The 25,008-nt window shown below is 60.4% G+C and overlaps 1 protein-coding gene across 4 annotated transcripts; it reads left to right on the forward strand.

Moving 5' to 3' along the window:
* The first annotated feature begins 9,827 nt into the window (after positions 1-9,827).
* Positions 9,828-24,558, forward strand: WDR5 (WD repeat domain 5). Of its 4 annotated transcripts, XM_024998241.2 has the most exons (16): positions 9,828-9,909; positions 10,580-10,655; positions 12,695-12,842; positions 13,025-13,184; positions 13,843-13,951; positions 14,114-14,187; positions 14,531-14,620; positions 14,758-14,847; positions 14,977-15,060; positions 18,561-18,616; positions 20,128-20,174; positions 21,912-21,987; positions 22,458-22,491; positions 22,726-22,800; positions 23,197-23,284; positions 24,152-24,558. In XM_024998241.2, the coding sequence occupies exons 4-16, from the start codon at positions 13,104-13,106 to the stop codon at positions 24,250-24,252; spliced, it is 1,005 nt and encodes a 334-aa protein (XP_024854009.1). In that variant the 5' UTR covers positions 9,828-9,909; positions 10,580-10,655; positions 12,695-12,842; positions 13,025-13,103; the 3' UTR covers positions 24,253-24,558.
* The last annotated feature ends 450 nt before the right edge of the window (positions 24,559-25,008 follow it).

The raw sequence follows: 25,008 nt of genomic DNA on the forward strand, positions 1-25,008 counted from the left end.
CCATTACACTTTCTCATGGGCGTTTTCACTGGTTTGGATCTAACACAGTGGCGAGTGGGCGTGGGGACCAATATGCTGGGGGGGCGTCCATGTTCTACTTGAAACGGTAAAGGAGCGGTGTGATGCAGACTGTGGAATAAGTTTAGAAACATACTTATTTTAACCACTGGAGAATCCACTAAAAACTATACACACAAAACACATAGGCAGAAAATCCAGCTGATAAATTAAAATGGAACGCTAAAAACTCTTAAGATACTTTTCAAAAAAGCATGGAAAGAGACAAAAACCAGGCAGAGTGGAAGGACCTGGGCTCTCCTCCTTCTGCAAGAGCACCGAAGTCACAACTAGCTGTTGACCAACCATCAACAAGAGAACGCCTGAGCCCACTAAAAAAGATGCCCCGTACCCCAAAGCAGAGACGCTGCAACAAGCGGGTGTGGGGACACGGTCGTGATAAAATCAAATCCCTGACCCACCAGGTAAAGTGAAAGTCGTCAGTCATGTCCCACTCTTTGCGACCCCGTGGACTATACAGTCCATGGAATTCTGCAGGCCAGAATACTGGAGTGGGCAGCCTTTCCCTTCTCCAGGGGATCTTCCAACCCAGGGATCACACCCAAGCCTCCTGCATTGTGGGCAGAGTCTTCACCAGCTGAGCCACAGGGGAAGCCCAAGAATACTGGAGTGGGCAGCCTTTCCCTTCTCCAGGGGTCTTCCAACCCAGGGATCACACCCAGGTCTCTCGCATCGCAGGTGATTCTTTACCAGCTGAGCCACCAGGGAAGCCTGCCACCACCAAGTAGGTGACTCACAAACTGGAGAACAGTAACACCAAAGAAGTTCCCCCACCGTTGTGAAGGTTCTGAGCCCCACATCGAGCTTTCCAGCCTGGGGACCTGGCAAAGAGACTAGGAACCCCCAGGAAATCTGACTTTGAAGGCCAGCAGGATTTGCTTACAGGACTTCCACAGGACGGAGGGAAACACACTCCACTCTGAGAGGTCACAAACAAAATCTTGCACACACTAGGACCCAGGGGGAAGGAGCAGTGGCCCCTGGGAGACTGAACCAGCCACACCTGTGGTGCTGGAGAGTCTCCTGTGGAGGTGCGGGCTGGCAGGGGCTCACTGCAGGGATGGGACACGGGCAGCAGCAGTCCTGGGAGCTTCTCCTTGGCATAAGCCCTCTTGGAGGTTGCCACGAACCCTACTACAGAGCCTGCAGACTCCAGGGCTGGGTCGCCTCAGGCCGGACCACTAACAGGGAGGGGGTGAGCCCCATCCATTGGATTAAACTCTTACTGCGTGTGGCCCTGCCCATCAGAGCAAGACCCAGTTTTCCCCACTGCCAGTCCCTCCCATCAGGAAGCTTACACAAGCCTCTTAGCCTCATCCACCAGAGGACAGTCAGAAGAAGCAAGAAGAACTAGAATCCGGCACGAAAGCCACATCACAGAAAGTTAGCCACAAGGAAAAGGCAGAGGATTACGTCACAGATGAAGGGACAAGATAAACTCTGAGAAAAACAACGAAATACAGGGGAAATGGGCAACATTCCAGAAAAAGAATTCAGAATAATGAGTGAAGATGATCCGGGATCTCAGAAAAAGAATGGAGAATATACAAGAAATGTTAACCAAAGACCTAAAGAACTAACAAACGGAGATGAACGATACGCTGCTCAGCTGCTCAGTCATGCCCGAACAACACACTAGAAGGAATCAATAGCAGAATAATGAATAAGTGACCTGGGAAATAGAACAGTCGCAATCACTGTTACAAACAGAACATACAAAGAAAGACGAGAAAAGAAATGCAGACAGCCCGAGAGCCCTCTTGCTGTCGGTGGCGTGTGTGTCTGACTCTTTGCGACCCCACAGACCGAAGGACATTACCCTTCCCCGTCCCTCACCATCTCTCAGAGCTTGCTCAAACTCAGGTCCATTGAGCCGGACAACATTAAACACACCAACGTTCGCAAGAGAGAGGATTCAAGAAAACATTTGAAGAGCTAATAGCTAAAGACTTCCCTAACATGTGAAAGGAAATAGACAAGTCCAGGAAGCACAGACAGCCCCAGGCAGGATAAACCCAAGGAGAAAGACACCGGGAGGCATAGTAATCCAACTGACAAAAATTAAAGGCAAAAATAAAATATTTATTCCCAGCAAGGGAAGAATGACAAATAATGTACAAAGGAACGGCGTGATGACTTAAAGTGATAAAAAGGAAGAACCTACAGCCAAGAATACTCTACCTAGTAACACTCTCATTCAGATTTGATGGAGAAATCACAAGCTTTCCAGATAAGCAAAAGCTAAGAGAATCCAGCACCACCAAAGCAGCAGGCGCGGCCCAGGCCCGCCTCCTTCTCCCTGCCAGGCTGGGGGCCAGGCAGCCGCCTCAAGCTCACAGTGGCTCTGTTTGCGCAGCAGCCCTGCGAGGTGAGTCCGGCCCCATTTTCAGGAGAGGAGGCAGAGCCCACAGGGTGGTTGTCCAGGCTACTCTGGGCAGCCCAGCCAGCCTGTGGGGCCACGGCCTGAGCCTGGAGCCCTGCTCTGAGCCCCATTCCTGCTGCTGCCCCCCGGAGGCGTGGTTTCTGTCATCCTGTTGTCTTTGGGACCTTCTGCGGGCCTGGAGTGAATCCAGGTGTGAGGGCTGCAGGCTGGCCTCCCGGCCTTGAGCTGCAGGAGGCTCTGAGTTGGTCCCCTCTGGCTCCGAGGCCCCAGCTCTCCGCAGCTCGCGGGCCGGGCCCTACTCTCCGCCCCAGCATCGGCCCTGTGCGCCTCCACGTCACCGGCCTTTGTGTATGTGGCCTGTTCGCCACGCCCTGCCCGCGTTGCCCCCTGGCTCCCAAGCCTGCATCCTGGTTGCAGGGCAGCCCCTGCCCTTGGGTACCTCTGGTCCCACACCATCTGGAAAGGCCTCCTTGACTTGCCACCAACCCACGAGAAACCTATTCTAGAATCCGGAACCATGTTCTGGGACCAGTGGCCTGTGGGTCTGGCCTGGAGGGCTCAGAGCAGAGGCCCTGTGGGGACAGCTTCACGTCCATGGCTCCTGGCAGCACGGGGTGCATGGGTCCATTTCAGGGGTGCTGGTGGGTGAGAGGGGGCCAGGGAATAGGCTGGATGGAGGGAGAGATGTTTGCAGTGGCCTAGCTGAACCATCGGAGAAGGCAATGGCACCCTACTCCAGTACTCTTGCCTGGAAAATCCCATGGATGGAGGAGCCTGGTAGGCTACAGTCCATGGGGTCACTGAGGGTCGGACACGACTGAGCGACTTCACTTTCGCTTTTCACTTTCATGTATTGGAGAAGGAAACGGCAACCCACTCCAGTGTTCTTGCCTGGAGAATCCCAGGGACAGGGGAGCCTGGTGGGCTGCCGTCTATGGGGTCACACAGAGTCAGACACGACTGAAGTGGCTTAGCAGCAGCAGCAGCTGAACCATGCATCAGTCTCCTATTGTGGAAATGAACAAGACCCATTATTACTCTGTTTAATTGCAAAGGGCATCAATTGGGAGAATCTCAGGGGCATAAAAGGGAAACCGAAGGATGCTACGTCATCCCCTCGCCCCAGGCGCCTGTCGCAGGCCAGAGTCTGTAGAGCCGGCACCCGCCCTTCCCCAGTTTTTCCTCACACGGCTGTGTGCTGTCTGCTGTGCGCTCTCTTTCTGCGAGTGTGTGGCTGTCCCCCAGGCACGACGCCCTGGCTACCTCAGTCCTTTGCAGTCTACAGAATATTCCAGGAAGCAGTGTACTCTGGAGAAGACTCTTGAGAGTCCCTTGGACTGCAAGGAGATCAAATCAGTCCATCCTAAAGGAAATCAACCCTGAATATTCATCGGAAGGACTGATGCTGAAGCTGAAGCTCCAATACTTTGGCCACCTGATGTGAAGAGCCTGCTTATTGGAAAAGACCCTGATGCTGGGAAAGATTGAGGCAGAGTAGGGGACGACAGAGGATGAGATGGTTGGATGGCATCACTGACTCGATGGACATGAGTTTGAGCAAGCTCCAGGGGATGGGGAAGGACAGGGAGGCCCGGAGTGCTGCAGTCCACGGGGTCGCAAAGAGTCAGACACAGTTTAGCAAGTGAACCACGAGATGCCTGATCAGCCTCTTCCCTCAGAGCTGAGTGTTTGTGTCGTCTCCAGGTATTTCATCTTTGTAAATAACGTTGCTGTGGGACGTCCTTGGCAGTCCAGTGGAAGGACTCTGCACTTCTACTGCAGGGGGCTCAGGTTGGATCCCTGGTCAGAGAACTAAGATCTCGAAAGCCATACAGCCAAAATAGAAAAAAAAAAAAAAACATCGTGAACATCCTCTGGCAGCCTGAGACTCCTGCAGCTGTTTCGGAGAGCATGATTCCCGGAAGGGGCCTGTGCACTCACGTGGCACCGAGGTCCATTCTTCGCTGGAGCTTTAGGCGTCACTGCTTCTCTTATTTAAACCGCACCCCTACCCTTGCAGTCCCGCCTCCCTGGTCCCCAGACAGCTTCTACATAAGTTACAGTCTGGGATTAGAACTAGCCAGAGCATCCACACCCCGCTTCCTCTGCCCCAGACAGAACCAGACGGCCCCAGTTTCCAGCCCGCTCCAACTTCCCAGAGCAAGCCCACAGCTGGGGAACGCCTGTCCCGTCCGCTGGGGGCTGGAAGCTCTTGCAAAGGGTCTGGGCGTGGCCAGGCGGCCCTCTCTGCCTCCGGTTTCATCCCTGAGGCCAGACGCACAGAAGAAGACGGGCCTGAGGAGACGCAAAGGCTGGCCAGTCGTGTCCACGTCCCTGGGCCCTGCAAATGCCAGGCCCTTAGCTGTTTGTGGGGGGATTTAAAGACCCTGAGGATGGAGGCAAGCGGACAGGCTCCCTGGGAGAGTGGCTGCAGCAAGACCGCCTGGGCACAGACTTTGGCCCCTGGCGTTTCCCCTGTGTCAGCTTTTCTATTTTAGGCCGGCTGCTCCTCGTCAGGGAATTCTCAGCGAGCCGTGGGAACCCCAGCAAGGCGGGTGCTGGGTCTGCCTGGCTTCTGCGCGCCCTGCTGCAGCCCTGGGTCCCCTCCAGCCCCCGGGCGAGACCCCGGGCGAGACACCTCGGGTTGGCAGTCTCGCTCATCCACACGAAGGGCACCCTTCTCCTGGGTTATGTGTCCCACCGAGAATGTTCCCATCTTGCGACCCAACTGGGCTCCTGGATCTTAGCCCACGGAAACAATCTGCAGACATGAAACCTTGGCAACGACCCAAGCTCGCAGCCGAGGGCTCACGGCGGCTGTGGGAACTGGATCGCGGGTGCCTTGTGGGGTGACGTGGGACAAGCCCGAGACAGGCGCCTCGCAGGGGGGCTGACTACAAGCTGACTGTGGGTCCACCCACGGGGAAATCGAATCTGCGGGGAAGAGAGACATGCCATAGACTCCAGGCTGAGGGCGGGTCAAGCCCCAGCTCTGCCGTCCACTTTGGCCTTGGGACTCTCTGAACCTCCGTCTTCCTCATCTGTGAAAATCAGAACAGTTTACCACCACATTCGGGGTTTAAGGAGACTGTGCTTATGAGCCTCAGATCAGGAGGACTCAGACAGGCATACAGTAGGCGCTCAGGAAGGGCAGCTGCAGTAGGTTTTATAACACAGACAAATGGAAATAGTTTGACGTGACAGGGAAACAGGTGGGAAACCAGCAGCCAGGCTTCTAGTCCTTACAAATGGCCCCGTATGCCGCTGTTGCACAATGCACACCCGCTCCCCGCCACCCCCAACCCCCACCCCCCCGCCAACCCGGAAAAATACTCTAAAGCCTTTGAAAAAAATCCCCCGGCTCTTTGGGTCTCTGATTTCCATCTCTTCTGTCACAGGAGCCGCTTCTTTCTCACTGGCTGGGAACCTCTCTCTGCAGGGGGAGCTCCTCGGGCCAAGAGGTGGGGGGAGCGGGTGTGCAGACCATTTGTGGACTGGAACAGGTGGGGCCTGGTTGTGGAACCAGGCGCTGCGTTCCTGGGATTCCTGTGGGCAACCCGCCCAGCCAGCTCCAGGCCAGACAGATGCCAGCAGCGCCCCGCTCCACCTGCAGAGGGCCCGCCCAGAGACACCCAGGCCTGGAGCCAGGTGGAGGCTCAGGGCCGAGGGCTTTGTACTGGAGACTGTCCGACTCTTTGGGACCCCTTGGACTGTAGCCTACCAGGCTTCTCAGTCCATAGGATTTTCCAGGCAAGAGTACTGGAGTGGGTTGCCATTGCCTTCTCCAGGGGATCTTCCCGACCCAGGGATCGAACTCAGGTCTCCCTCATTGTAGGCAGACGCTTTACCCTCTGAGCCACCAGGGAAGCCTGAACTAGGGTGGGTTTAAATCCGATAGGAAGTGAAAGCAAAAGCATTCGTTGGAGGGGCTAGCACATAGTACACCCCCTCCCAGTAGGCGTCTCAGCCCAGCTGGGCTTCCCTGCTCCTATGAGCCCATAGGAGTGGCAGAGGTGGGGTTCAGGTGACCGTCCCAGCTCCCCTGGGAGGGAGGGGGTGCTGGTGATGAGGGCTCTCGGTTCTAACACAGGCGGTGCCAGGCAAACTGGACAGTCAGTCTCCTCAGAGCGGACAAGGTACAAGGCTGACCTTTGGGAGGATGGCACCTGGAGGGCAGGTGATGAAGGGATGCTTCCTAGCTGGGGTCAGGGGTCGGGGGAAGGAGCCAAGGGACGGGATGTGGAGTTGGGTCCAAGCTGGGCAAAGGCCTTTGGAAGGAGGGAACTTGACATTAGACATCAGGAGAAACCCCACAGTCCAGGTCCAGAGCCGGCAGCTTCCTGTCTTACCTGCCCTTTCTGCACCTGGGAACTGAGGAAGAAGAACTTCCAGCGAGGAAGCAGAGGGTGGCACATTTAGGACTAGGAATGGCTTTTGGAGACCAGGGTTGAGAGCTGCAGGCCCACCAGGCACCACCCATGTCCATCCAGCCACCCACATCCATCCAGCCACCCACCATCCATCCAGCCACCCACGTCCATCCAACCGCCCACATCCATCCAGCCACCCACCATCCATCCAGCCACCCACGGCCATCCAATCGCCCACATCCATCCAGCCACCCACCATCCATCCAGCCACCCACGGCCATCCAACCGCCCACATCCATCCAGCCACCCGCCATCCATCCAGCCACCCACTATCCATCCAGCCACCCACATCCATCCAGCCACCCACCATCCATCCAGCCACCCACGTCCATCCAACCGCCCACATCCATCCAACCACCCACATCCATCCAACCAGCCATATCCACCCAACCGTCCACCATCCGCCCATCCTTCCATCCGTCCACCCAACCGTCCACCATCCGCCCATCCTTCCGTCCGTCTGATAAGCCCCGCTAAGTGTGCACTCTGGTCTGGTGGGTGGGAGTGCAGCCTCTGCCTTCCCAGTCCTGACTTCCGTGGTTGTGCCGATTGTCTACGTCCTTGGGCAGTTTCTCAGCCTGTCTTATTCTCAACCTCAGTTTCTGCTGTGAAAAGCCAGAAAGCAACTTGCTTGTGGCTTGCTTTTAACGTGTGGAGAGGCAACATATGTAACAAACTTACTAAAGACTTAAGTGCTCAAGTGCATCCCCTCCTCTTATCTGGGCTATTTCCCCAGAGTGCTGTGATAGGGAACCCGACTCAGCTCAGCCAGGAGACACCAAACTAGGCATTAGAAGGAAAGATGAGTGTTTCCACTGGGAAGGAGCTGGGAGCGTTGAAAACACAGCTAGGAAGACTCACTAGGTTTGAGGGTCAGGGGAGGAAGGCCCGGTGGACTGGCTTTGGCTGTGGGGGGAGGTAAGGGCGCCCTGGGGAGCAGGAGAGCCTGGTGGAGGGGCCCTAGGTGAGTGGAGACGGCGCCCGGTCATGCTTGCGTCTTCAGGCTGAGGGGACAGCCCGGAGATATGCTGTATTTATAAAAAATGTTTATGGAAACAAGTTCATTGGCCAGTTAGTTCCTGCTGGCCAAAGCACAGTTACTGTTCTAAAAAAGAAACAAAGCTCCAAAATGTTTTCTCCTTCTCTTTTATCCCTCTCTTCCATTTCCACTTGTGATTTTCCTGAGTGTGACCATATTTGGGGAGGGGTAGAAAAGGATTTTGGAGAAGGAAATGGCAACCCACTCCAGTATTGTTGCCTGGAGAATCCCAGGGACAGAGGAGCCTGGTGGCTGCTGTCCATGGGGTCGCACAGAGTCGGACACGATTGAAGTGACTTAGCAGCAGCAGCAAAGGATTTAAAAGTTGAGACAATAAACAGATCACCTGCTTTGTTTAAATTGCTTTGCTGCTGCTGCTGCATTGCTTCAGTCGTGTCCGACTCTGTGCGACCCCATAGACAGCAGCCCACCAGGCTCTGCTGTCCCTGGGATTCTCCAGGCAAGAACACTGGAGTGGATTGCCACTGCCTTCTCCATTGTGTGAAAATGAAAAGTGAAAGTGAAGTCGCTCAGTCGCGTGGGACTTGTAGCGACCCCATGGACTGCAGCCTACCAGGCTCCCCCATCTACGGGATTTTCTAGGCAAGAGTACTGGAGTGGCTTGCCATTGCCTTCTCCAATGACAACCACACAACTCATATTCCCTGGGCATTTCCACTTCAAATGCTCTGTCCTTTTGTTTGCACGGGTTCCTGTGTCATATTCGGAGTTCCCATTTTTAGTTGGGAAATAAGAGACTGCACGAAATTCTATCCGAGGGCCCAGGGAGGGGCCATAGGGCTCCGAGGACCATCCGCGATTCTAAGACCCAGGGGTAGCAGAAGCAGGGCAGTGGGGGTGAGAACGCACAGGATTTGGGGCCAGAACACCGGCTCCGGGTTCTCCTTGGGCCGCTGGTCCCTCCGCTCCGGGCCTCCCCTTCCCCATCTGTAACCAGAGGAGATAATAATACCTGTCTGGGCCATCACCCCGCAGACCCCAGAGTAGCCCGCACGCAGCGACAGTTCGCATCTCCGCGCTGGGGGCTCAGGAGACAACTCTCTTGACCCAGGGGCGGGAAGGCCCCGCCGACTCCGCCGCAGGTCCTGCGGGGTAGCCGGTGGGCGCAGCTCCCAGAGTCCAGGTTCTGAATCTTTCGGAGCTCAAGGTTCCTCTCTCTTACAAGCTGGAAGGCCAGGGCCCCTCACAGGGGTGTCCCGAAATTAATGGGGATGCCACGCGGAGAACCGCCTAGGGCGGCCGGGGGCTGTGGACGCGGCCGCCGCCGCCGATCCCCGGCTTGCGCGGCTGTGGAGAGACGCGACCCCTCCAGCGCCCCGCTAATCCCGTGGACCGGGAGCTCGGCTCCTCCCTGGGGCGCCGCTGCAGGGCGCGCTCAAGATGTGAACACTCAAGGGGCGCGCAAGTACTTTCTGTAGGCATCACCATACTTAAGTATTTAGAAGGTGCAGAAGGACCTGAACTCGCCAATACCAGTTCAGTTCAGTCGCTCAGTCTTGTCCGATTCTTTGCGACCCCATGGACTGCAGCACGCCAGGCCTCCCTGTCCTTCACCATCTCCCAGAGCTTGCTCATGTCCATTGAGTCGGTGACGCCATCCCACCATCTCATCCTGTGTCGTGCCCTTCTCCTCCCGCCGTCAATCTCTCCCAGCATCACGGTCTTTGCCAACCAGCCACTACTAGGGTTAACGCCTTAAAGCAGGGGGCGCGCGCGGCACACTGTCCCTTTAAGGCGGTGAGCCAGGCCGAGGCGGTCTGTCCCTCGTCGCCTCCCGTAGCTCGCCTCCGAGAGGCCGGCTTTGTGCGTTTGCCCCGCCCCGTCCGCCTCCGCCCCCCGCGCCCGCGCACGCGCACTGCCGCCCAGCCGCCTAGTCAAGCTCGGCCCGGCTCCCGCCCAGGCGGCGGCCGACGCGACGCCCGGAGCGCCCACCTCAGTCCCCTCACCGCCCCGGGCAGGTAAGCGGGGGCCGCCGGGCCGGCGGGCACGTCCCGGGGGGCGCGGGGCCGGCCGGACGCCGGCGCCCCCCGCGCCCCCGGCCGCCGCACGTGTTCCGGCGGCCCGGGCCCGGCCCGGGTCCAGCCCCGCCGGGCCTCGCAGCGCGGACGCCCCGCGCCGGCCGCCTCGTCTCTGGGCGCCCGCGCCGCGCGCCTTCTGCCTGCCGGACGCCGGGCCCCCGGCGGCCCTCTGCCCTGACGCGAGCCCGCCGCGAACGGGCCCGCCCGGACCGCCGGACCCTGGGGGCCTCCCCGCCCTCAGCGGTCAGGTGACGAGCCCCCGGCCCCGGGACTACGGCCCCCAGCGCAGCCGAGCGCGGCGCCCCCTTTGCTTCCAGAGAGAGAGAGAGACCCCCGACCCACTGGGCCAGCCCGCGCCTGGGTGCCCTCAGCCGCAGAGACGCCCCCACCTCAGCCTGCCGCCCTCCCGGCCCCTGCCCAAGGCAGCCGGGCTCCCTGCTCCCCGGAGGGCCCGGGGCTCCGGGGATCGCGGGGCTGCCCGCGGCCACGGACAGCGCACCGCGCTCCCGCAGTGGAGCCTCAGACCCCTTGCAGCCTGGCCTGCGAGAGCTGTTCTGGGGGTGTGGAAGATGCTGCCCGGAGCCCGCTCACCCAGTTTCTTCCCGCCCAGGTTCCCTGTCGACGCTGGCGGGTCTTGAGCGAGACACTGCCTCCCAGCTTGGCGAGGCTCCATAGGAGGCAGAGAGGTAAGCTGGCGCGTCTGAGAACCCGGGTGGAGTGCCGGGAGCAGGGGGTCCCAGACTCTTCAGCGGCTCGTGGCCCCTCTCTCTTCCCACGGGCGGGGGCCCAGTCTCTGGGGCGGAGCCCCGAGCGTTTTGCGTTTTACCGGTTGACCAAGAGCACTCCCCACCCCCCAAGTCGGTTGGCTCAGCCTTGGGTGGCCAGGCTCACCTGGGTGCCAAGAGGGGTCTGTCGTTATTGCTCTGGAGGCTGGCTCCACATGTGAAGAGTCAGGCGATCGTATTTGCAAGAGCTGGGCTGGATTTCCGCGCTGATGTTTTGTGCACTTAATGATTTGCTGGCGGAAAGGTAGGGCAAGGGTTGATCTGGGAGGAGTCGGGCACCTTCTCTGTGAGACCCCCTGTGTATCCCTGCTGCTCACCTGAGGGCAGCAGGTTTGCAGGAGTCGAGCCTCACCTCACCTGGTGCTCTTGGCTTTTATGCTAACAGGAGCTACTCAGGCCTCAGAGCTGCCGTCCCATCCCGAACGGAGCCTCTTCTGTTCCCACTTGCGTTGGGCGTGGACACGCCTCGGGCTTCCCCTCTGTCAGCCCTAGCTGTGGTCTGGCTCCCTGAGGGGCCGGCTTCTGTGAAACAGATCCTCCAGCTCTGGGCCTTGGCTCTTCTGCCCACCCAGTGTGCCGCCCACCCAGGGGAAGGCAGCGCTTGGGTCCATTGGCGGGGCCTGGTTGCACCAAAGGTATTCACTGAGTAGCCAGCGCTTCCTGAGCCGCAGCTTTGTGCCTGCACCTTGCCCCCGGGCAGGTTTGCCAACCAGCACCTGGCCTCCCCCGCTCCATTCTGGGTGCCCCCTCTCCGTCCCTAGGCCACGACCCTCACAGCAGGTGGCCGGCCGGGTGCTCTGCACTGCCGTGTTGCGAGATGTTCCTCTCCCCTCCTCCTGGAGGAGACCGGGGATGTGCTCTTTTGGATGGCTTCCATCCATTCCGCCTCGGTGTGATTGCAGTTTTCAGTGCCGAGCTAGAACTTAGAGTGTGTAAACTCCTTGGCTCACGGTGGTGCCAGCTTCTGGACTTGGATGGCCCGCGATGCTTGTGGGATGTCTCGGTGGCTCTGCTCTGGAATAATGCCTTCCCTTGTTTTCAGAGTCACCTGGCTTCTGTGCTATGTATCCCAGTGACGGCATGTCCTCCTGTGATAGGGGAAGCCAGGCTCTTGCCACGCGGTGTTCCCCAGGTTCCCGTTTGCATGCTGCAGTCTCTCCATCCTCTGCAGCGAGCTGGCTTGCAAGGTGTCCGGGCGTGCTTCAGGCGAAGGCTTCTAGGAAGGCCGGGCGGTGGGGACTCCATGGCAGGGCCAGCTCTGGGCTGTGCTTTCCGGCTGCCTGGTCGATGCCTCACCGGGGACAGAGAGCCTCTCGCTGTTAGCATTCTTCAAGGGGCCATGTGTCTGCAGCCTGCACTCGGCAGCCCTGGAGCCGGGACGAGGGCCACGGGGGTGCGCTCCTGCTGTCGGCCCTGTTGCGTCGCTGGGGTGCCGTTGGGGGCTTGCATGCATTCCTGCAGCTCAGCTCCTGTCACTTGGCATGTTTGTTTCCTGATCAAGAGTTCCTTGGTTACTTTTATTATCATTAATACACTTGTTTATTTTTAGTACTGCCGAGTCTTGCTGCATGAGCTTTCTCTTGTGGCAGAGCATGGCCCTAGGGTGCTTCAGGGGTTGGCCTCAGTAGCTGCCGCACGTGCTCTCAGTCGTTGCGGTTCCCGGGCTCTAGAGCAGGCCCAGCAGTTGTGGTGCGCGGGCTTTGTCGTTCCACGGCACGTGGGATCTTCCCAGACCAGGGATCGAACCCGTGACTCCTGCATTGGCAGACGGATTCTTTACCACTGAGCTACTAGGGAAGCCCTGATTTGTTTTAAGTGTATCAGGGGATCTTTGAAGAGAATTGCCTTTTGTCTGCCTGGACTTTGCTGTGTTTCTGCAGACGTGTGGGTAACAAAGCAGGAAACGCCGCTGAAGGTGGGTCCTGGGCTCTGATCCACAGGTGGGGCGAGAGTAGCGGTGTCTGAAAAGGACTAGTGAGGCGCGGGTGGAGCAGACCCCTGCCTGGACCAGCGCCCGCTGCAGGCTCAGGAAGGCCATCGCTGTGTGTTCTCTTTCCTGGACACTAACTGTTTTAATATATTTTATTTGTAAGTTTGTTTATTTTTGGCTGGATCATGCGGCATATGGGGTCTTTGTTCCCCTATCAGGGATTAAACCCATGGCCCCAGCCGTGGAAAAGCAGACTCTTAACTACGGCACTCTGGGCGGGTCCCTGGAGGGCACCCATCTTTGCAGCATGGTTTGTGTGTTGGCCCGTCCCCTGCTGCAGGCTTGGACCAGCAGACGCCCTCCCACGGCGCGTCCTCCACTTGGGGCTGTGACCTCTCTGCCCGGGGTGCTGCAGAGCCATGGCGACCGAGGAGAAGAAGCCGGAGACGGAGGCCGCCCGAGCACAGCCCACCCCGTCATCCTCGGCCACACAGAGCAAGGTGCGTCCCCGGGGGCCCCAGGGAACGGCCAGGGCACGGAGGACGCGAGACGCTCGGAAATGGTATTTCAAGTGCGTAAGCCTGTTCTCCCTCCCCACTGAAACAGTGCCGGCTTTCACTCCAAACCACATCCCCAGCCAGTGCTTTTATGGGCTGTGTTGGGGATGCCCCCCTGTCACCTGGGGAGGGGGCTTTGTCAACCCTTGGTCTTGATCGTAAGAGTCTCTGTGGGACTCAGACAACGTCTCTTGTTAAGCTCCCCAACTCTGGTCCCACCCTTCCCTGTGGAGGTAGCCCGCAGGCAACAGGCAGGTCTGCCCAGGGGCGCAGGATTCAGGGGAGCTTGCGGGGGGCGGACCTTGGCACGGGTTGGGGGCTGCTGAAGCAGGGCTGGCGCTGCCGGGGCTCCCAGCTGCACGGTGGGGGGCAGGTGCTTCCGGGAGGGGTCCCCGTGTTTCTAGTCTGGATGGTAGAGTACGGGAGAAGCAGGGCTGGTGTGCAAAGTCCGGGCTCAGGGTTAGGCACGTGTGTTCAGCTGGATGAGGGCTCTCGGAGGTGCTGTCCAGAGCTTGACCTTACACCTTGGGCATCACGTCCAGACTGGCGATCAGTGGGCAGTGGGATAACTGTTTGCTGACCAGTACTCTCTCTTTAACAGCCCACACCGGTGAAACCAAACTATGCTCTTAAATTCACCCTGGCCGGCCACACGAAAGCTGTGTCCTCTGTGAAGTTCAGCCCCAACGGGGAGTGGCTGGCGAGTTCGTGTAGGTGCCCCCGCCCTGTGACTGCTGGTTGAGACTCTGCAGAGACGGGCCGGGGCGGGGGAGCCTGGTGACAGGTGCTGAGGACGCGGCTCCTTGGGTGCGGCTGTGGGCAGCCCAGATGTTGACTGGAGGCCTTGACTGCCTTTCCTCCCTTTCTTTCAGCTGCAGATAAACTCATTAAGATTTGGGGAGCATATGATGGGAAATTTGAGAAAACCATCTCTGGTCACAAGCTGGTAGGTGTCCGCCCTGCCCCGACTGAAGCTCTGCTGGGCGTGGGGGGCCCAACTCCCAGACCTGTCAGGTTAGGGTCGGAGCCCCCCGCTCGGGCCTTCTCCCCAGTTTTTTAGGTGGTGATTTGCCTCCCAGCTTTGATGTCCTCAGGTGCGTCTGTGCCAGGCTGTAGGCCTGGCAGAGCCCCAGGGAACAGGCTTCTGGGCCTGGCCTGTGTGTCCATCTGTGCGGTCCTCCCGAGCTGAGGGCATGATGTCCGGTTATCTTCAGTTGGACGTTGGGGGTCTGACTCTGGCTGGCTGGTCCCGTTTAGTCAAAGCAATGACCGTGTGTCTCCTCCCGCAGGGCATATCCGACGTGGCCTGGTCGTCAGATTCTAACCTCCTTGTTTCTGCCTCAGATGACAAAACCCTGAAGATCTGGGACGTGAGCTCGGTAAGCTCCAGGAGCGGTGCGGCTGCTGAGCGGCTGTGTGTCGTCAGGCGCTTTACCGCTGTTGCGAGTTGGGTGAGGCGGGGTCACCCTGACACCGATATTTGGGGAAATAATCCCCAGGAACGATGTTATTTCAGGGAAAGTGTCTGAAAACCCTGAAGGGACACAGCAATTACGTCTTTTGCTGTAACTTCAACCCCCAGTCCAACCTCATTGTCTCGGGCTCCGTAAGTGTGTGGCTCCCCTGGGCGGGGGTGGTGGGGCTCCCAGGCTGCTCGCTGAGGGGCTCGGGGCTGGGGGGCTGTCCCCTCTGTTCCCCCCCGCAGAACCTCCGTCACCTGTCCCTTTGCCTTCAGTTTGACGAGAGCGTGCGCATATGGGATGTGAAGACAGGGAAGTGCCTCAAGACCTTGCCGGCCCACTCAGATCCCGTCTCGGCCGTGAGTCCCGCCGCCGCCCCAGCGGCAGAGGCCGTGCTCGGGGACCTGTGCCCGGGGGGTGGGGGGTCTCACGGGGCAGGCAGGGAGCCGGGTCTGCAAGGGCTGAGCTGCGCAGGTGTGACCACTGGTGCGGGGAGTGTGGCACGGAGGTGACTGTAGTGGGTAGAGCATCCCGGGGTCGTGGTGGCCAGTTGTGGGGAGACGGGGGGAAGGTATCCTCCCTGCGTGGTCCACAGTGACTGTTCTGGGCACCCACGTGTGCGGGGTGAGTGTGCAAGTGTTAAACTACCCACGTGTCATAAACTGCCCAATGTACGAATTAGGCAAAGTGTCTCTTTGTCAATGAAGAGCCAGAAATGGTTTTTTAGCCAAGTTTACCTTTTGAAAAGTAGAAGGAGTCATGTATAAACAGGTTGTCTGTCGTTACCGAATGGTTGGTCCTTTTCAGGTTCTGAAGTCCTGTAGGTGAGCGATTTTAAGTGTTCTAAGCCATGGACGGCCTTTGTCCTGCTGATGCCGTGCTCAGGGCCTTGACCTTTTGGGGACACGTAATGAGCTAGTTATCGTCACTGTGCTTATTTAACTTAACGTGCAGTGTGCATCATGAGAAACTCGGGGCTGGATGAAGCACAAGCTGGAGTCAAGATTACCGGGAGAAATATCAGTAACCTCAGATATGCAGATGACACCAAACCTTATGGCAAAAAATGAAGAAGAACTAAAGAGCCTCTTGATGAAAGTGAAAGAGGAGAGTGAAAAAGTTGGCTTAAAACTCGGCATTCAGAAAACTAAGATCATGGCATCCAGTCCCATCACTTCATGGCAAACAGATGGGGAAACAGTGGAAACAGTGACAGACTTTATTTTTGGATGGCTTCCCAGCCATGAAATTAAAAGACGCTTGGTCCTTGGAGGAAAAACTGTGACCAACTTAGACAGCATATTAAAGAGCAGAGACATGACTTTTCCAACAAAGGTCCGTCTAGTCAAGGCTATAGTTTTTCCAGTAGTCATGTATGGATGTGAGAGTTGGACTATAAAAGAAAGCTGAGTGCCAAAGAATTGATGCTTTTGAACTGTGGTGTTGGAGAAGACTCTTGAGAGTCCCTTGGACTGCAAGGAGATCCAACCAGTCCATCCTAAAGGAAATCAGTCCTGAATATTCATTGGAAGGACTGATGCTGAGGCTGAAACTCCAATACTTTGGCCACCTGATGCAAAGAGCTGACTCCTTGGAAAAGACCCTGATGCTGGAAAAGATTGAAGGCGGGAGGAGAAGGGGATGACAGAGGATGAGATGGTTGGATGGCCTCACCGACTCAATGGACATGAGTTCGAGCAAGCTCCAGGAGTTGGTGATGGATAGGGAGGCCTGGCGTGCTGCGGTCCATGGGGTCACAGAGTCGGACACGACTGAGCAACTGAACTGGATGAGCTGTTTGAAGCTGCCTGGCATGGTGCTGGCCCTCGGGCTTGGCCCTGCTGGCCCCGTGTCGTGACCCGTGCCTGGGGCTAAGGAGGTGCCCGCTGCAGTTTTAACTACGTGTTCTCCAGTGCACCCCTGCTCTGCTCCAGCTCTGCCCGCTGGGGTGAGGGTCTGGGGCTCCTTCCATCTCTGTGCCTGCTGGTGGCCAACACTTTGTGCTGGTCTTCCCAACGGGCGCTGACTGGCGGCTCTCACTCCATGGAGAGGGGTGCGGCCCAGGTCGGCACGCTCGTGCCGCGGCGCCCGTGGGCGGGTGTTGGCAGAGCCCGGGCCTGCATGCCGCTTGGTGTGTGGCCCGCACTGTGGCTGTCGTGCCCTCACCCAGCACTGGTGCAGAGGGGCACCTCGCTGCGTTTGCTGGCTGTGCCCTCTGAACGTGGGCAGGAGCAGGGCGCAGCGCTGTGCGGGCTTTGGGCCCGCTCAGCATCACCTGCAGGGGGTTTCCATCAGATCACAGTTGACAGGTTCAAAGGGTGTAGTGTGATGAGCTCAGGTGCTGCGAGTTTGAAGGTCGGTTTGGGAGGCTGAGGAGCTCGTGGGGGGAGCCGGGCGGGGCCAGCGACCAGGGCTCCTCAGGGGCCACGTCGTCCACACGGAGGCCCCCAGCCACCCGGGGCAGCGTCCCGACTGAGGTGTGAGGGAGTGTGAGACAGCGAGCCTCTCAGGTTTCCAGGACTCCGTGCACCGAAAGGGAGAGTCAGGTGCCGCTGGTGGTTTCTAACCCTGGTGTGTGCCGAAGTGTGTCAGATGCAGGCGTGTGTGTGCTGAGCCGCTTCAGTCATGTCTGACTCTGCACCCCCACGGACTGTAGCCCCCAGGCTCCTCTGTCCATGGGATTCTCCAGGCGAGAACGCTGGCGTGGGCTGCCATGTCCTCCTCCAGGGGACACTGGGTGAAATGAAATACCTTGGGCTCGTTTCACCTGTTACTGCCCTGCGCAGCGGCTGAGAGGCGGAAGGGGCGCACGTGGCCCCGTCACGGGCCCTGGGCCGTGTGGACGGCGGTTCTCCCAGCTGTGGTCCCGGACCGGCCTCCGCCGGGAGCGTGGGAGAGACGCAGGCTCTCGGGGGCCTCGCACAGGGCAGGCACCACGTGCGGCAGCAAGCATGGTGTTTCCCCCGGGGTCACGTGTTGTGAAACGGCTTGTCCTGCCCAGGACTCGAACTTCTGACGTGGATTGCTCTTGCCGCTCAAGCAAAGAGTCAGTCAGAAAAAAGAAAGAGGACAAACCAAAGACCCACCAGTCGGGAGTTGGGGCTGGTCCGGTGGCTCTTGCTTATCAGCTGTGTCTCACCTGTCCCCGTTGTGGGCAGGGTCAGGCATTCAGGTGGAGTCTCTGTGTGGAGACAGCACAGCCCGCCTCCCACCTGGGGCTCCACCTCTCCCCAGACGCGCGGTTTGGAGTAGCCTGGGTCGTGCTCCCGCCTAGTCTGGAAAGCTCACGCTGGCTCGCGCATCCCAGGGGTCGGTGTCTGGGCACTCGGAGCAGCGATCTGGGTGTCTTGTGGTTCTGGGGGGTGCTCGGCGGGCAGGGGTGCACCCATGAGTGACACTTGGAGTGTCTGAATAGGTAGGCGTCTCTCCTGACTTTTCCCTCTGGATGGAGGCCGTGGTCAGTCACGTCTGCGTCCACAGACAGGCTCCAGCCAGCTGGGCTCTCCCCGCGGAGCAGGGTGTCTGGGTTGGCCGTTTGTCGTTTTCCCGGGGCGTTTTTTTTTTTTTTTCACGGGGCGTTTTGTAGTCCACGATTGAAAGACCCCAGACGCTTCAGGGTTGGTTTTCCTTGTGTGGTTCAGTGTCCGTCATGAAACAGACTTGCTTGAGACGCCAGGTGAGAACGATCACTTCATCCCTGTTGCTTGTGCGTCTCCGTTAGAGGCTCAGGAAGCCGGGGGAGTTCAGAGCTGCTCCGTGTGTGTGTCTGTTGTGGGGTTGGAGTGCGGGAGCCGGTGTTGGTGATCGTGTCTGTGTTGACCTCAGAGCGAGTCTCCCCCTCCCTCTCCTTCATCCTCAGGTTCACTTTAACCGAGACGGATCCCTGATAGTTTCCAGTAGTTACGACGGTCTCTGGTAAGTAACAGTCTTACTTGGCTGAACCAGCGAGCATTTAAAGGCCTTTCCTTGCACCGTTTGTGCCTCTCGGCGTCCGGCGGGGTCTGTGAGGCAGGTGGGGTCGGGGAGGCGCAGCTGTCCCAGACGTGGCTCCTTGTGGGCCCTGGAGGGTGGGCGTCCTAAGCTTGTGGCCCCGGTAAGGGGCGTGGTGGAGGAAAGGTGTGCCAACATGCGCATCCTCGAGTGCCCTGTTGGGGACGTCAGGGTCCTGAGCAGGTGCTGAGAGCCCAGGTCCGTCCCAGGGGGTGTGTCAGGGAGGGGAGGTGGGGCACTGTCTCGAGAGCATGCTGTCTGAGGTCAGGCCTGTGGCCTTGACACTTGGAGTGGAAGTGTTGTCTGGACGCTGTGAGACGTGTGGGGAGCTGTAGGGAGAATGTTTTAAGCTGACCTCAGCACGTAGAGTGCGGAGCGTCAGGAGGTGTCTGGGAGTGCAGAGTGGTGTCACAGCAGTCACTGGCCAGACCCAGGGCCCACAGGGGACCTCCAGCTATGAGGGAGAAAGCAGCCTTAGAAATTTGTCCACGTTTAGTGCCAATAACAGAGAAGCTAGAGTAACGAAAGTGATGTGCGCAAGACACCGCGGCAGCACCGGAGCGCGCGGCGAGCGCTGCCGTGCCGTTCGGCCTGGCTGCACACCGCAGGAGAAGCTGTCACGTGTGGGTCAAAGCCCTCTGCCCTCTGACCGCTTGTTTTCAAGAAACACACCTGAAACAGGGCGTGTCGGTCCAGGCTCGGGAGAGAAGGGTGGGTAGGTGGGCCGGGCAGAGATGGGGCCTCAGCCAGGGGCTGAGCCGGGGTGAGCAGGTGGAGCTGCAGGAGACCAAGGGGGTCAGGACCGGCTGGGGCTGCGCCAGGCCTGGCCACGCAGGACCCGGTGTGTGTGAGCACGCTCAGCCGGCGGCGGCTCTGCAGTAGGGCTCCCGGGGCGCGGCAGGGCTGACCGTGCTGCAGGCCATGTGTCTGCTGCGTGTGAGGAGTTGCGTGTGCCTGTGGACAGTCCACCTGTCCCCGTTTCCTTCATCACTCAGTGCAACTTGGGATTTCCAGCTAATGTGATGAGAAGGTCATTGCGTGAGAAGTGGATCGAGGCTGATCTCTAGGTCATGGGGTGTCGTGCTGGCAGAAACCGCACACGCACCGAGGCTGGACTGGCGTGACGCCTGCATGTCCAGCCAGGGAGTGTCGGCTCTTAGAACAGGCTCTCTTGTCCCTGAACCAGAGGCCATCCAGACAAGTGCCATGATAACGCTGCTTGTGTGAGAAGCGCTGCCCCCGGGGCTGCGTGCTTGGCGTGCCGGTGCCTGGAGAGCCTGTGGGGTGGCAGGTCGGGCCGGTGGCCATGGGTGCGGAGCGGGCCGGCCATGCCCTCCTCCGCTGTCTCCCGTGGCGCTGAGAGAGTGTGCGAGTGAGCGAGGCGTCAGATGGGAAGCGGCCGGGCCCGTGCTCACCGCTCTGCTGTTGCTTTGCAGCCGCATCTGGGACACCGCCTCGGGCCAGTGCCTGAAGACGCTCATCGGTGAGTGGGGCGGCCTGTGGCCGCGCCCTGCGCAGACACCCTCTCTCCCACAGGGGCTCCTCCTCTGCTGCCGTCCCTCCTCCCCCGCTCCTTCCTGCTCAGCTCTGCCGTCCAGCCTGGCTGGGGCCCTCAGTGAGCCCTGTCTGCTGGGGCTGGGGGCTCCGGGGTCTCCGCAGACGGTGTGGGGCTGTGCCGGAGTGGGGTGGCACCGTGGGAAGGCAGCGTGCTCTGTGTGGCCAGAGGCGCCGCCGGGCAGGGTGTGTGTCTGGCCAGACGGTGGCTGAGGGGCCCCCAGGGCCTCGGGCCTAGGAGGCTGATGGGGGCGGGGAGGGTTTACTGTCAGGGAGGCCGATCTCTGAGTCCCGATGGAAGGCCTCTGCTGTGTCGGGTGAGTTGGCAGGCTCCATGGGCCAGGCTTGCCTCCTGCCCTGGGCTGTCATGGGAGCAGGCGTGGCTCTGAGGGTCTGCTCCAGCCACCATCACAGGAGTCTGCAGGCCAGGTGGGTGGCTTCAACAGCAGAAATCTGTGCCCATGTCTGGAGGCTGGAATCCACGGTCAGGGCATGGGCAGGGCTTGCTCCGCCTGGGCCCTCTCTGTGGCCTTCCCCGCGAGCCCTCTGTGGGTGTCCTCACCTCCTCCTGCAGGTCACAGGACGCTGGTCAGATTGGCTTGGCCCCCGCGGCCTGCCCAGCTGCCTCATCTGACGTAACCTGCCTCTGAGGCGCGGTCTGCGCGGCCAGGCTTAGGCCAGGAGGGCGGGGCGGGTCCCCGGTGGCCTTTGAGGCTTTCTCACTCTGCACGCTCTGACTGAGACGTTGCCCCGTGTGTCCTGTGGCACCGTCCCCCGGGTCTGGGCGCCCCCACTGGTGCTGTGTCCTCGTGCCCGTGGCTGAGTGAGGGCTCCTAGCTGAGTTTGTGGCCGCCCCATGACTGGGTGGGAGCCGAGGCCCGAGATTACAAGCAGCTGCAGCTGCATCCCGCCCGGGGCGTCACACCCTTAGGCCTTCCTCAGAGGAGCCTGTCCCAGCTGCGGGGCGGCTCTCACACACCCCCCATGTGCCTTTCCAGCGTCCGCCCAGCAGAGGGAGCAGCGGCCCCCCGCGTGCGGGGCGCAGGCCTGGGGCCCCCGAGGTGGTAATGGGCGGGCTGCCCCGGTGCTCGGGACCCAGGGCCACGCGGCCCCTCACCAGGGTGCACTCGGGCTCCTCCCCAGGCGGGGGCGGCACGGTCACCAGGCCACATGCCTCCCAGGCCGGCCCTGCTCAGCCAGCAGCTCCGCCCTGCCTCCCCAGGGCCCCCGGGCGCGCTGCACCCCGAGTGTCAGGAGCGGGGGTGTGGGCATGGCATTGCTAGGTGGTTTCCAGAGAGAACCTGCGCTGACGCAGTGAAACCTTCAGGAGAACGGCCGCCACGATTCAGCAGGCCGGCCGTGTCCTCAGGGCAGCTGGGTTGGGCAAGGCCCGTGCGAGATGGCTACCCCGAGGCTTTCTCTGTGCCTTGACTGGAAGCGGCCCGGGGGCGGCTGAAGACCCGGCCTCCTGAGGCCGAGTGGCCACAGGGCCTTTGTTCTTGAAGCTCTCCTGCCCGGGGGTCACGGGGTGGAGCGGCTCTCACGCTGGCATGAGTGGTGGGTGGTGGCAGCGTGGGCACGTGTGGCGGTGACCTCACTGGGCAGTGGTGGGGGAGCGCCCCTGGCAGTCAGGGCCCCCCGGCAGCCATGTCTGTGCTCCACACAGATGACGACAACCCCCCCGTGTCCTTCGTGAAGTTCTCTCCGAACGGCAAGTACATCCTGGCCGCCACCTTGGACAAGTAAGCGCTGCCGTGCCCACCCGGGGTGGTTGTGTGGCCAGGCCCCAGCCCGAGACCCGCCCTCCCTGCCGGGGCCATGGCGGAGGCCCATCTGTGCAGCCAGGGCTCAGATCCTCGGCTCTGTGGTCACTGGGGACCCTCCTGTCCGAGGGGTGGTGGGCACTGCTCCCGCTCCCACTGGGCACTCTGCTTCTCCCTGGCAAGCTGCGGGCAGGTGTCACCGGCCGTCAGCTGCCCTCCTGGGGGTTTTTGGGGCTCGGCCTCCTGTTCACGGAGGGCTGCCCGCAGGTGGGCTCTCAGGGTCCACCCCGGGAGGAAGAAGGACCGTAGCTGACACCTGTGCTGGACGGGCTTCCCCCGCCCTTACTGGTGTGCCTGGGGCTCCCACGGTCCGCTCGGGTGTCCTCAGCCCCGGCCGCTTCACGGGGCCCCTGCCCACCATGTGCTGACCCGGCCCCTCTGCCTTGCAGCACGCTGAAGCTCTGGGACTACAGCAAAGGCAAGGTGGGTGACGGGGCAGGGTCCCCGGGCTCCTCAGGGTCCTGGGCTGTGGCCGCAGGGCACAAAGTGCGACTTTGTGGAGTTGGTTTGGTGCAAATGTCCCCACGATGCGGGTTAAACTCGGCCTGGGTGGGTTGTGGGTGGGGCTCAAGGTGCTCACAGAGCCGTCCAGTCGTGGCTGGGGGCCACCGGCGGTGCAGGGCGGCCCTGACTGAGCGGCGGCCATGGCTGTTTCAGTGCCTGAAGACGTACACGGGCCACAAGAACGAGAAGTACTGCATATTCGCCAACTTCTCCGTCACCGGGGGGAAGGTGAGTCGTCTGCCCCCGCGGCTCCCCGGCCCCTCCTGCAGGCGGGCCCAGTCCTCACCCACACAACAGGCGGGAGCTTTCTGAATGTTACTGGTATGAAGACCGCCTCTGCAGACTGCTGGTTTGGGGACATCCTGCTCCCTCTGCCTGGGCCCCCCTGGCACCCTCCCGACCCTCAGGCTTAGGCAGGAGCCTTGTGATGAGCAGCTGGGCCGTGACTGATGGCCAGCGTCCCAGAAGCCGCCCCGAGGCGAGCGGCAGGCGGTGGGACGGCATCTGGACGGGGTAGTTTGGGGGCTGCATGCCCTGCCGGGGCCGTGGGCGCAGACCGTGGTCCGGCCGCACGGGCGCCTGACCGGGCTCTGTCCCCGCGCCCCTGCCCCGTGCTGTACCCAGTGGATCGTGTCGGGCTCGGAGGACAACCTGGTCTACATCTGGAACCTGCAGACCAAGGAGATCGTGCAGAAGCTTCAGGGCCACACAGGTGAGCGAGCCATCTGCTGCCACCGTCACTTCCCAGCTGCTCTGGGAGCCCCTCCTCGTCTGCGGGTGCCAGGGTGGTGCCTCCCGATTCAGGGCTGTCGGGGGATGGTCTGACGCCTCCCCTTGCAGGGCTGCGGGGGGACGGTCTGGCCCCAGCTTTAACCGCTCATCCCCGGCAGCTGGCTGCCCAGCTCTGAAGTCCCTGTGGCCCATGGCCTCCCGGGAGTGGCTGGGGCCCATGTGGAGGTGGCGCCGTCGACACGGGCTCCTCCCGGGCCCCTGCTCCATGCTCCTCTCCCCAGCGCTCAGGGGCCAGCAGTGTAGAGCCCTTAGCTGCCCAGGGCAACACCCTCTCCCTAAGAACTCAAGTTCCCCGGGAGCAAGGCCTGCCTCTACCCTCCACCTTTGGCCTCCACTGTCAGCTTGCGGCTTCTGCTGCGTGGCCGGGACGCTCGGAGGCTCACTTGAAGTCGCCCCAGCCAGAGGGAAAATGCTGGGGCTCCGTTTCCTGAAAAGCTGTAAACGCACTGAGTTGCCTGATGCCGGGGCCAGCTCACAACGGGATCTGCTGTGCCCGCCCTGGATGAACTTGCAGAGCCAGCCCCACAGGGCATCAGGGCCCACGCTGGGGTGGGGGGCAGTGCAGCTCTGGTCCAGGTCGGGGGTGCGACCTCCGCTCTGTGAGCTTGACGGCAGCCCTGGCACACCCCTGGCCCGTGGGGCACCCCTTGCCTCTCCAGGGTCTGGGCGGGGCCCCCTGCTGTCCTCCCACCCTGAACCCCGGCTCTGTGTGCTGAGCGCGGGGTCGGCAGCCCCGTGCAGAGGGCCGGGCCCAAGGGGGGAACCAACGTCGACCATCTGTTTGCAGACGTCGTCATCTCGACGGCGTGCCACCCGACGGAGAACATCATCGCCTCGGCCGCCCTGGAGAACGACAAGACCATCAAGCTCTGGAAGAGCGACTGCTAGGCCCGAGGTGCCGGGCGCTGCCGGGAAGTCCACCCGGACTCGTGGGAGCGCAGCTCTTGGAGGGGCTCCCGGTCCAAGCCCGGGGACCTGTGGGGCTTGGCCCTGAGCTGCCTCTGAAGAAACTTGGCTGGGGCGTGTCTCCCACTTGAGGGTCTGGAGGTTGCTGGTGACGTTTCTGCCAATCCCTTTCTCACCGTCCGGGGGAGAGTTCCTAGTCTGTGTTGTGTTCAGAGTCCACAGAAATATTGTGTTCAGAGTCCACAGAGATTTTTAATTTTTTATTACAAAAAGGTGAAGTTCAATTTATCACGAGTTGTGTTTTTTTCCGGTAACTATTCTGTACCATTTTTGCGATTTTATCACCCAGCGCCAGCGCTGTGCCATCGCCACCACGGGTTCTGGCTGCCAGCCTTGGAGGCTGTCCCTTGCGTGTGTTCAGTGACGCTCTGGCGACAGCGTCCTGCCTGTGACCACGTGTCCTGAGTCTGTCTGGGGAGCACAGAGCGCTCACTGTGTGATGGCCATGGAAAAGCCTGTGCTTTGGGGTCATTGCCCCCCTGAGGCTGGCATGGGGACCACCCTCAGTGCTTCCTTTGGTGCCACGGCTGGTCACACGACAAGCAGCACCCTGAGCCGTGCTGAAGGCAGCCGAGCACGCGTGTGCACACGTGGCAGCCGAGTTCTCACCCGGCGCTCTTCTCTGTATGGCTCTTTTACGAGAAGTCTCACAGTCGGCAGGAGGTTGAAAGGATTTTT

Source organism: Bos taurus, chromosome 11 (assembly GCF_002263795.3).
Source record: "Bos taurus isolate L1 Dominette 01449 registration number 42190680 breed Hereford chromosome 11, ARS-UCD2.0, whole genome shotgun sequence".
In the NCBI taxonomy this organism is placed as follows: Eukaryota; Metazoa; Chordata; class Mammalia; order Artiodactyla; family Bovidae; genus Bos; species Bos taurus.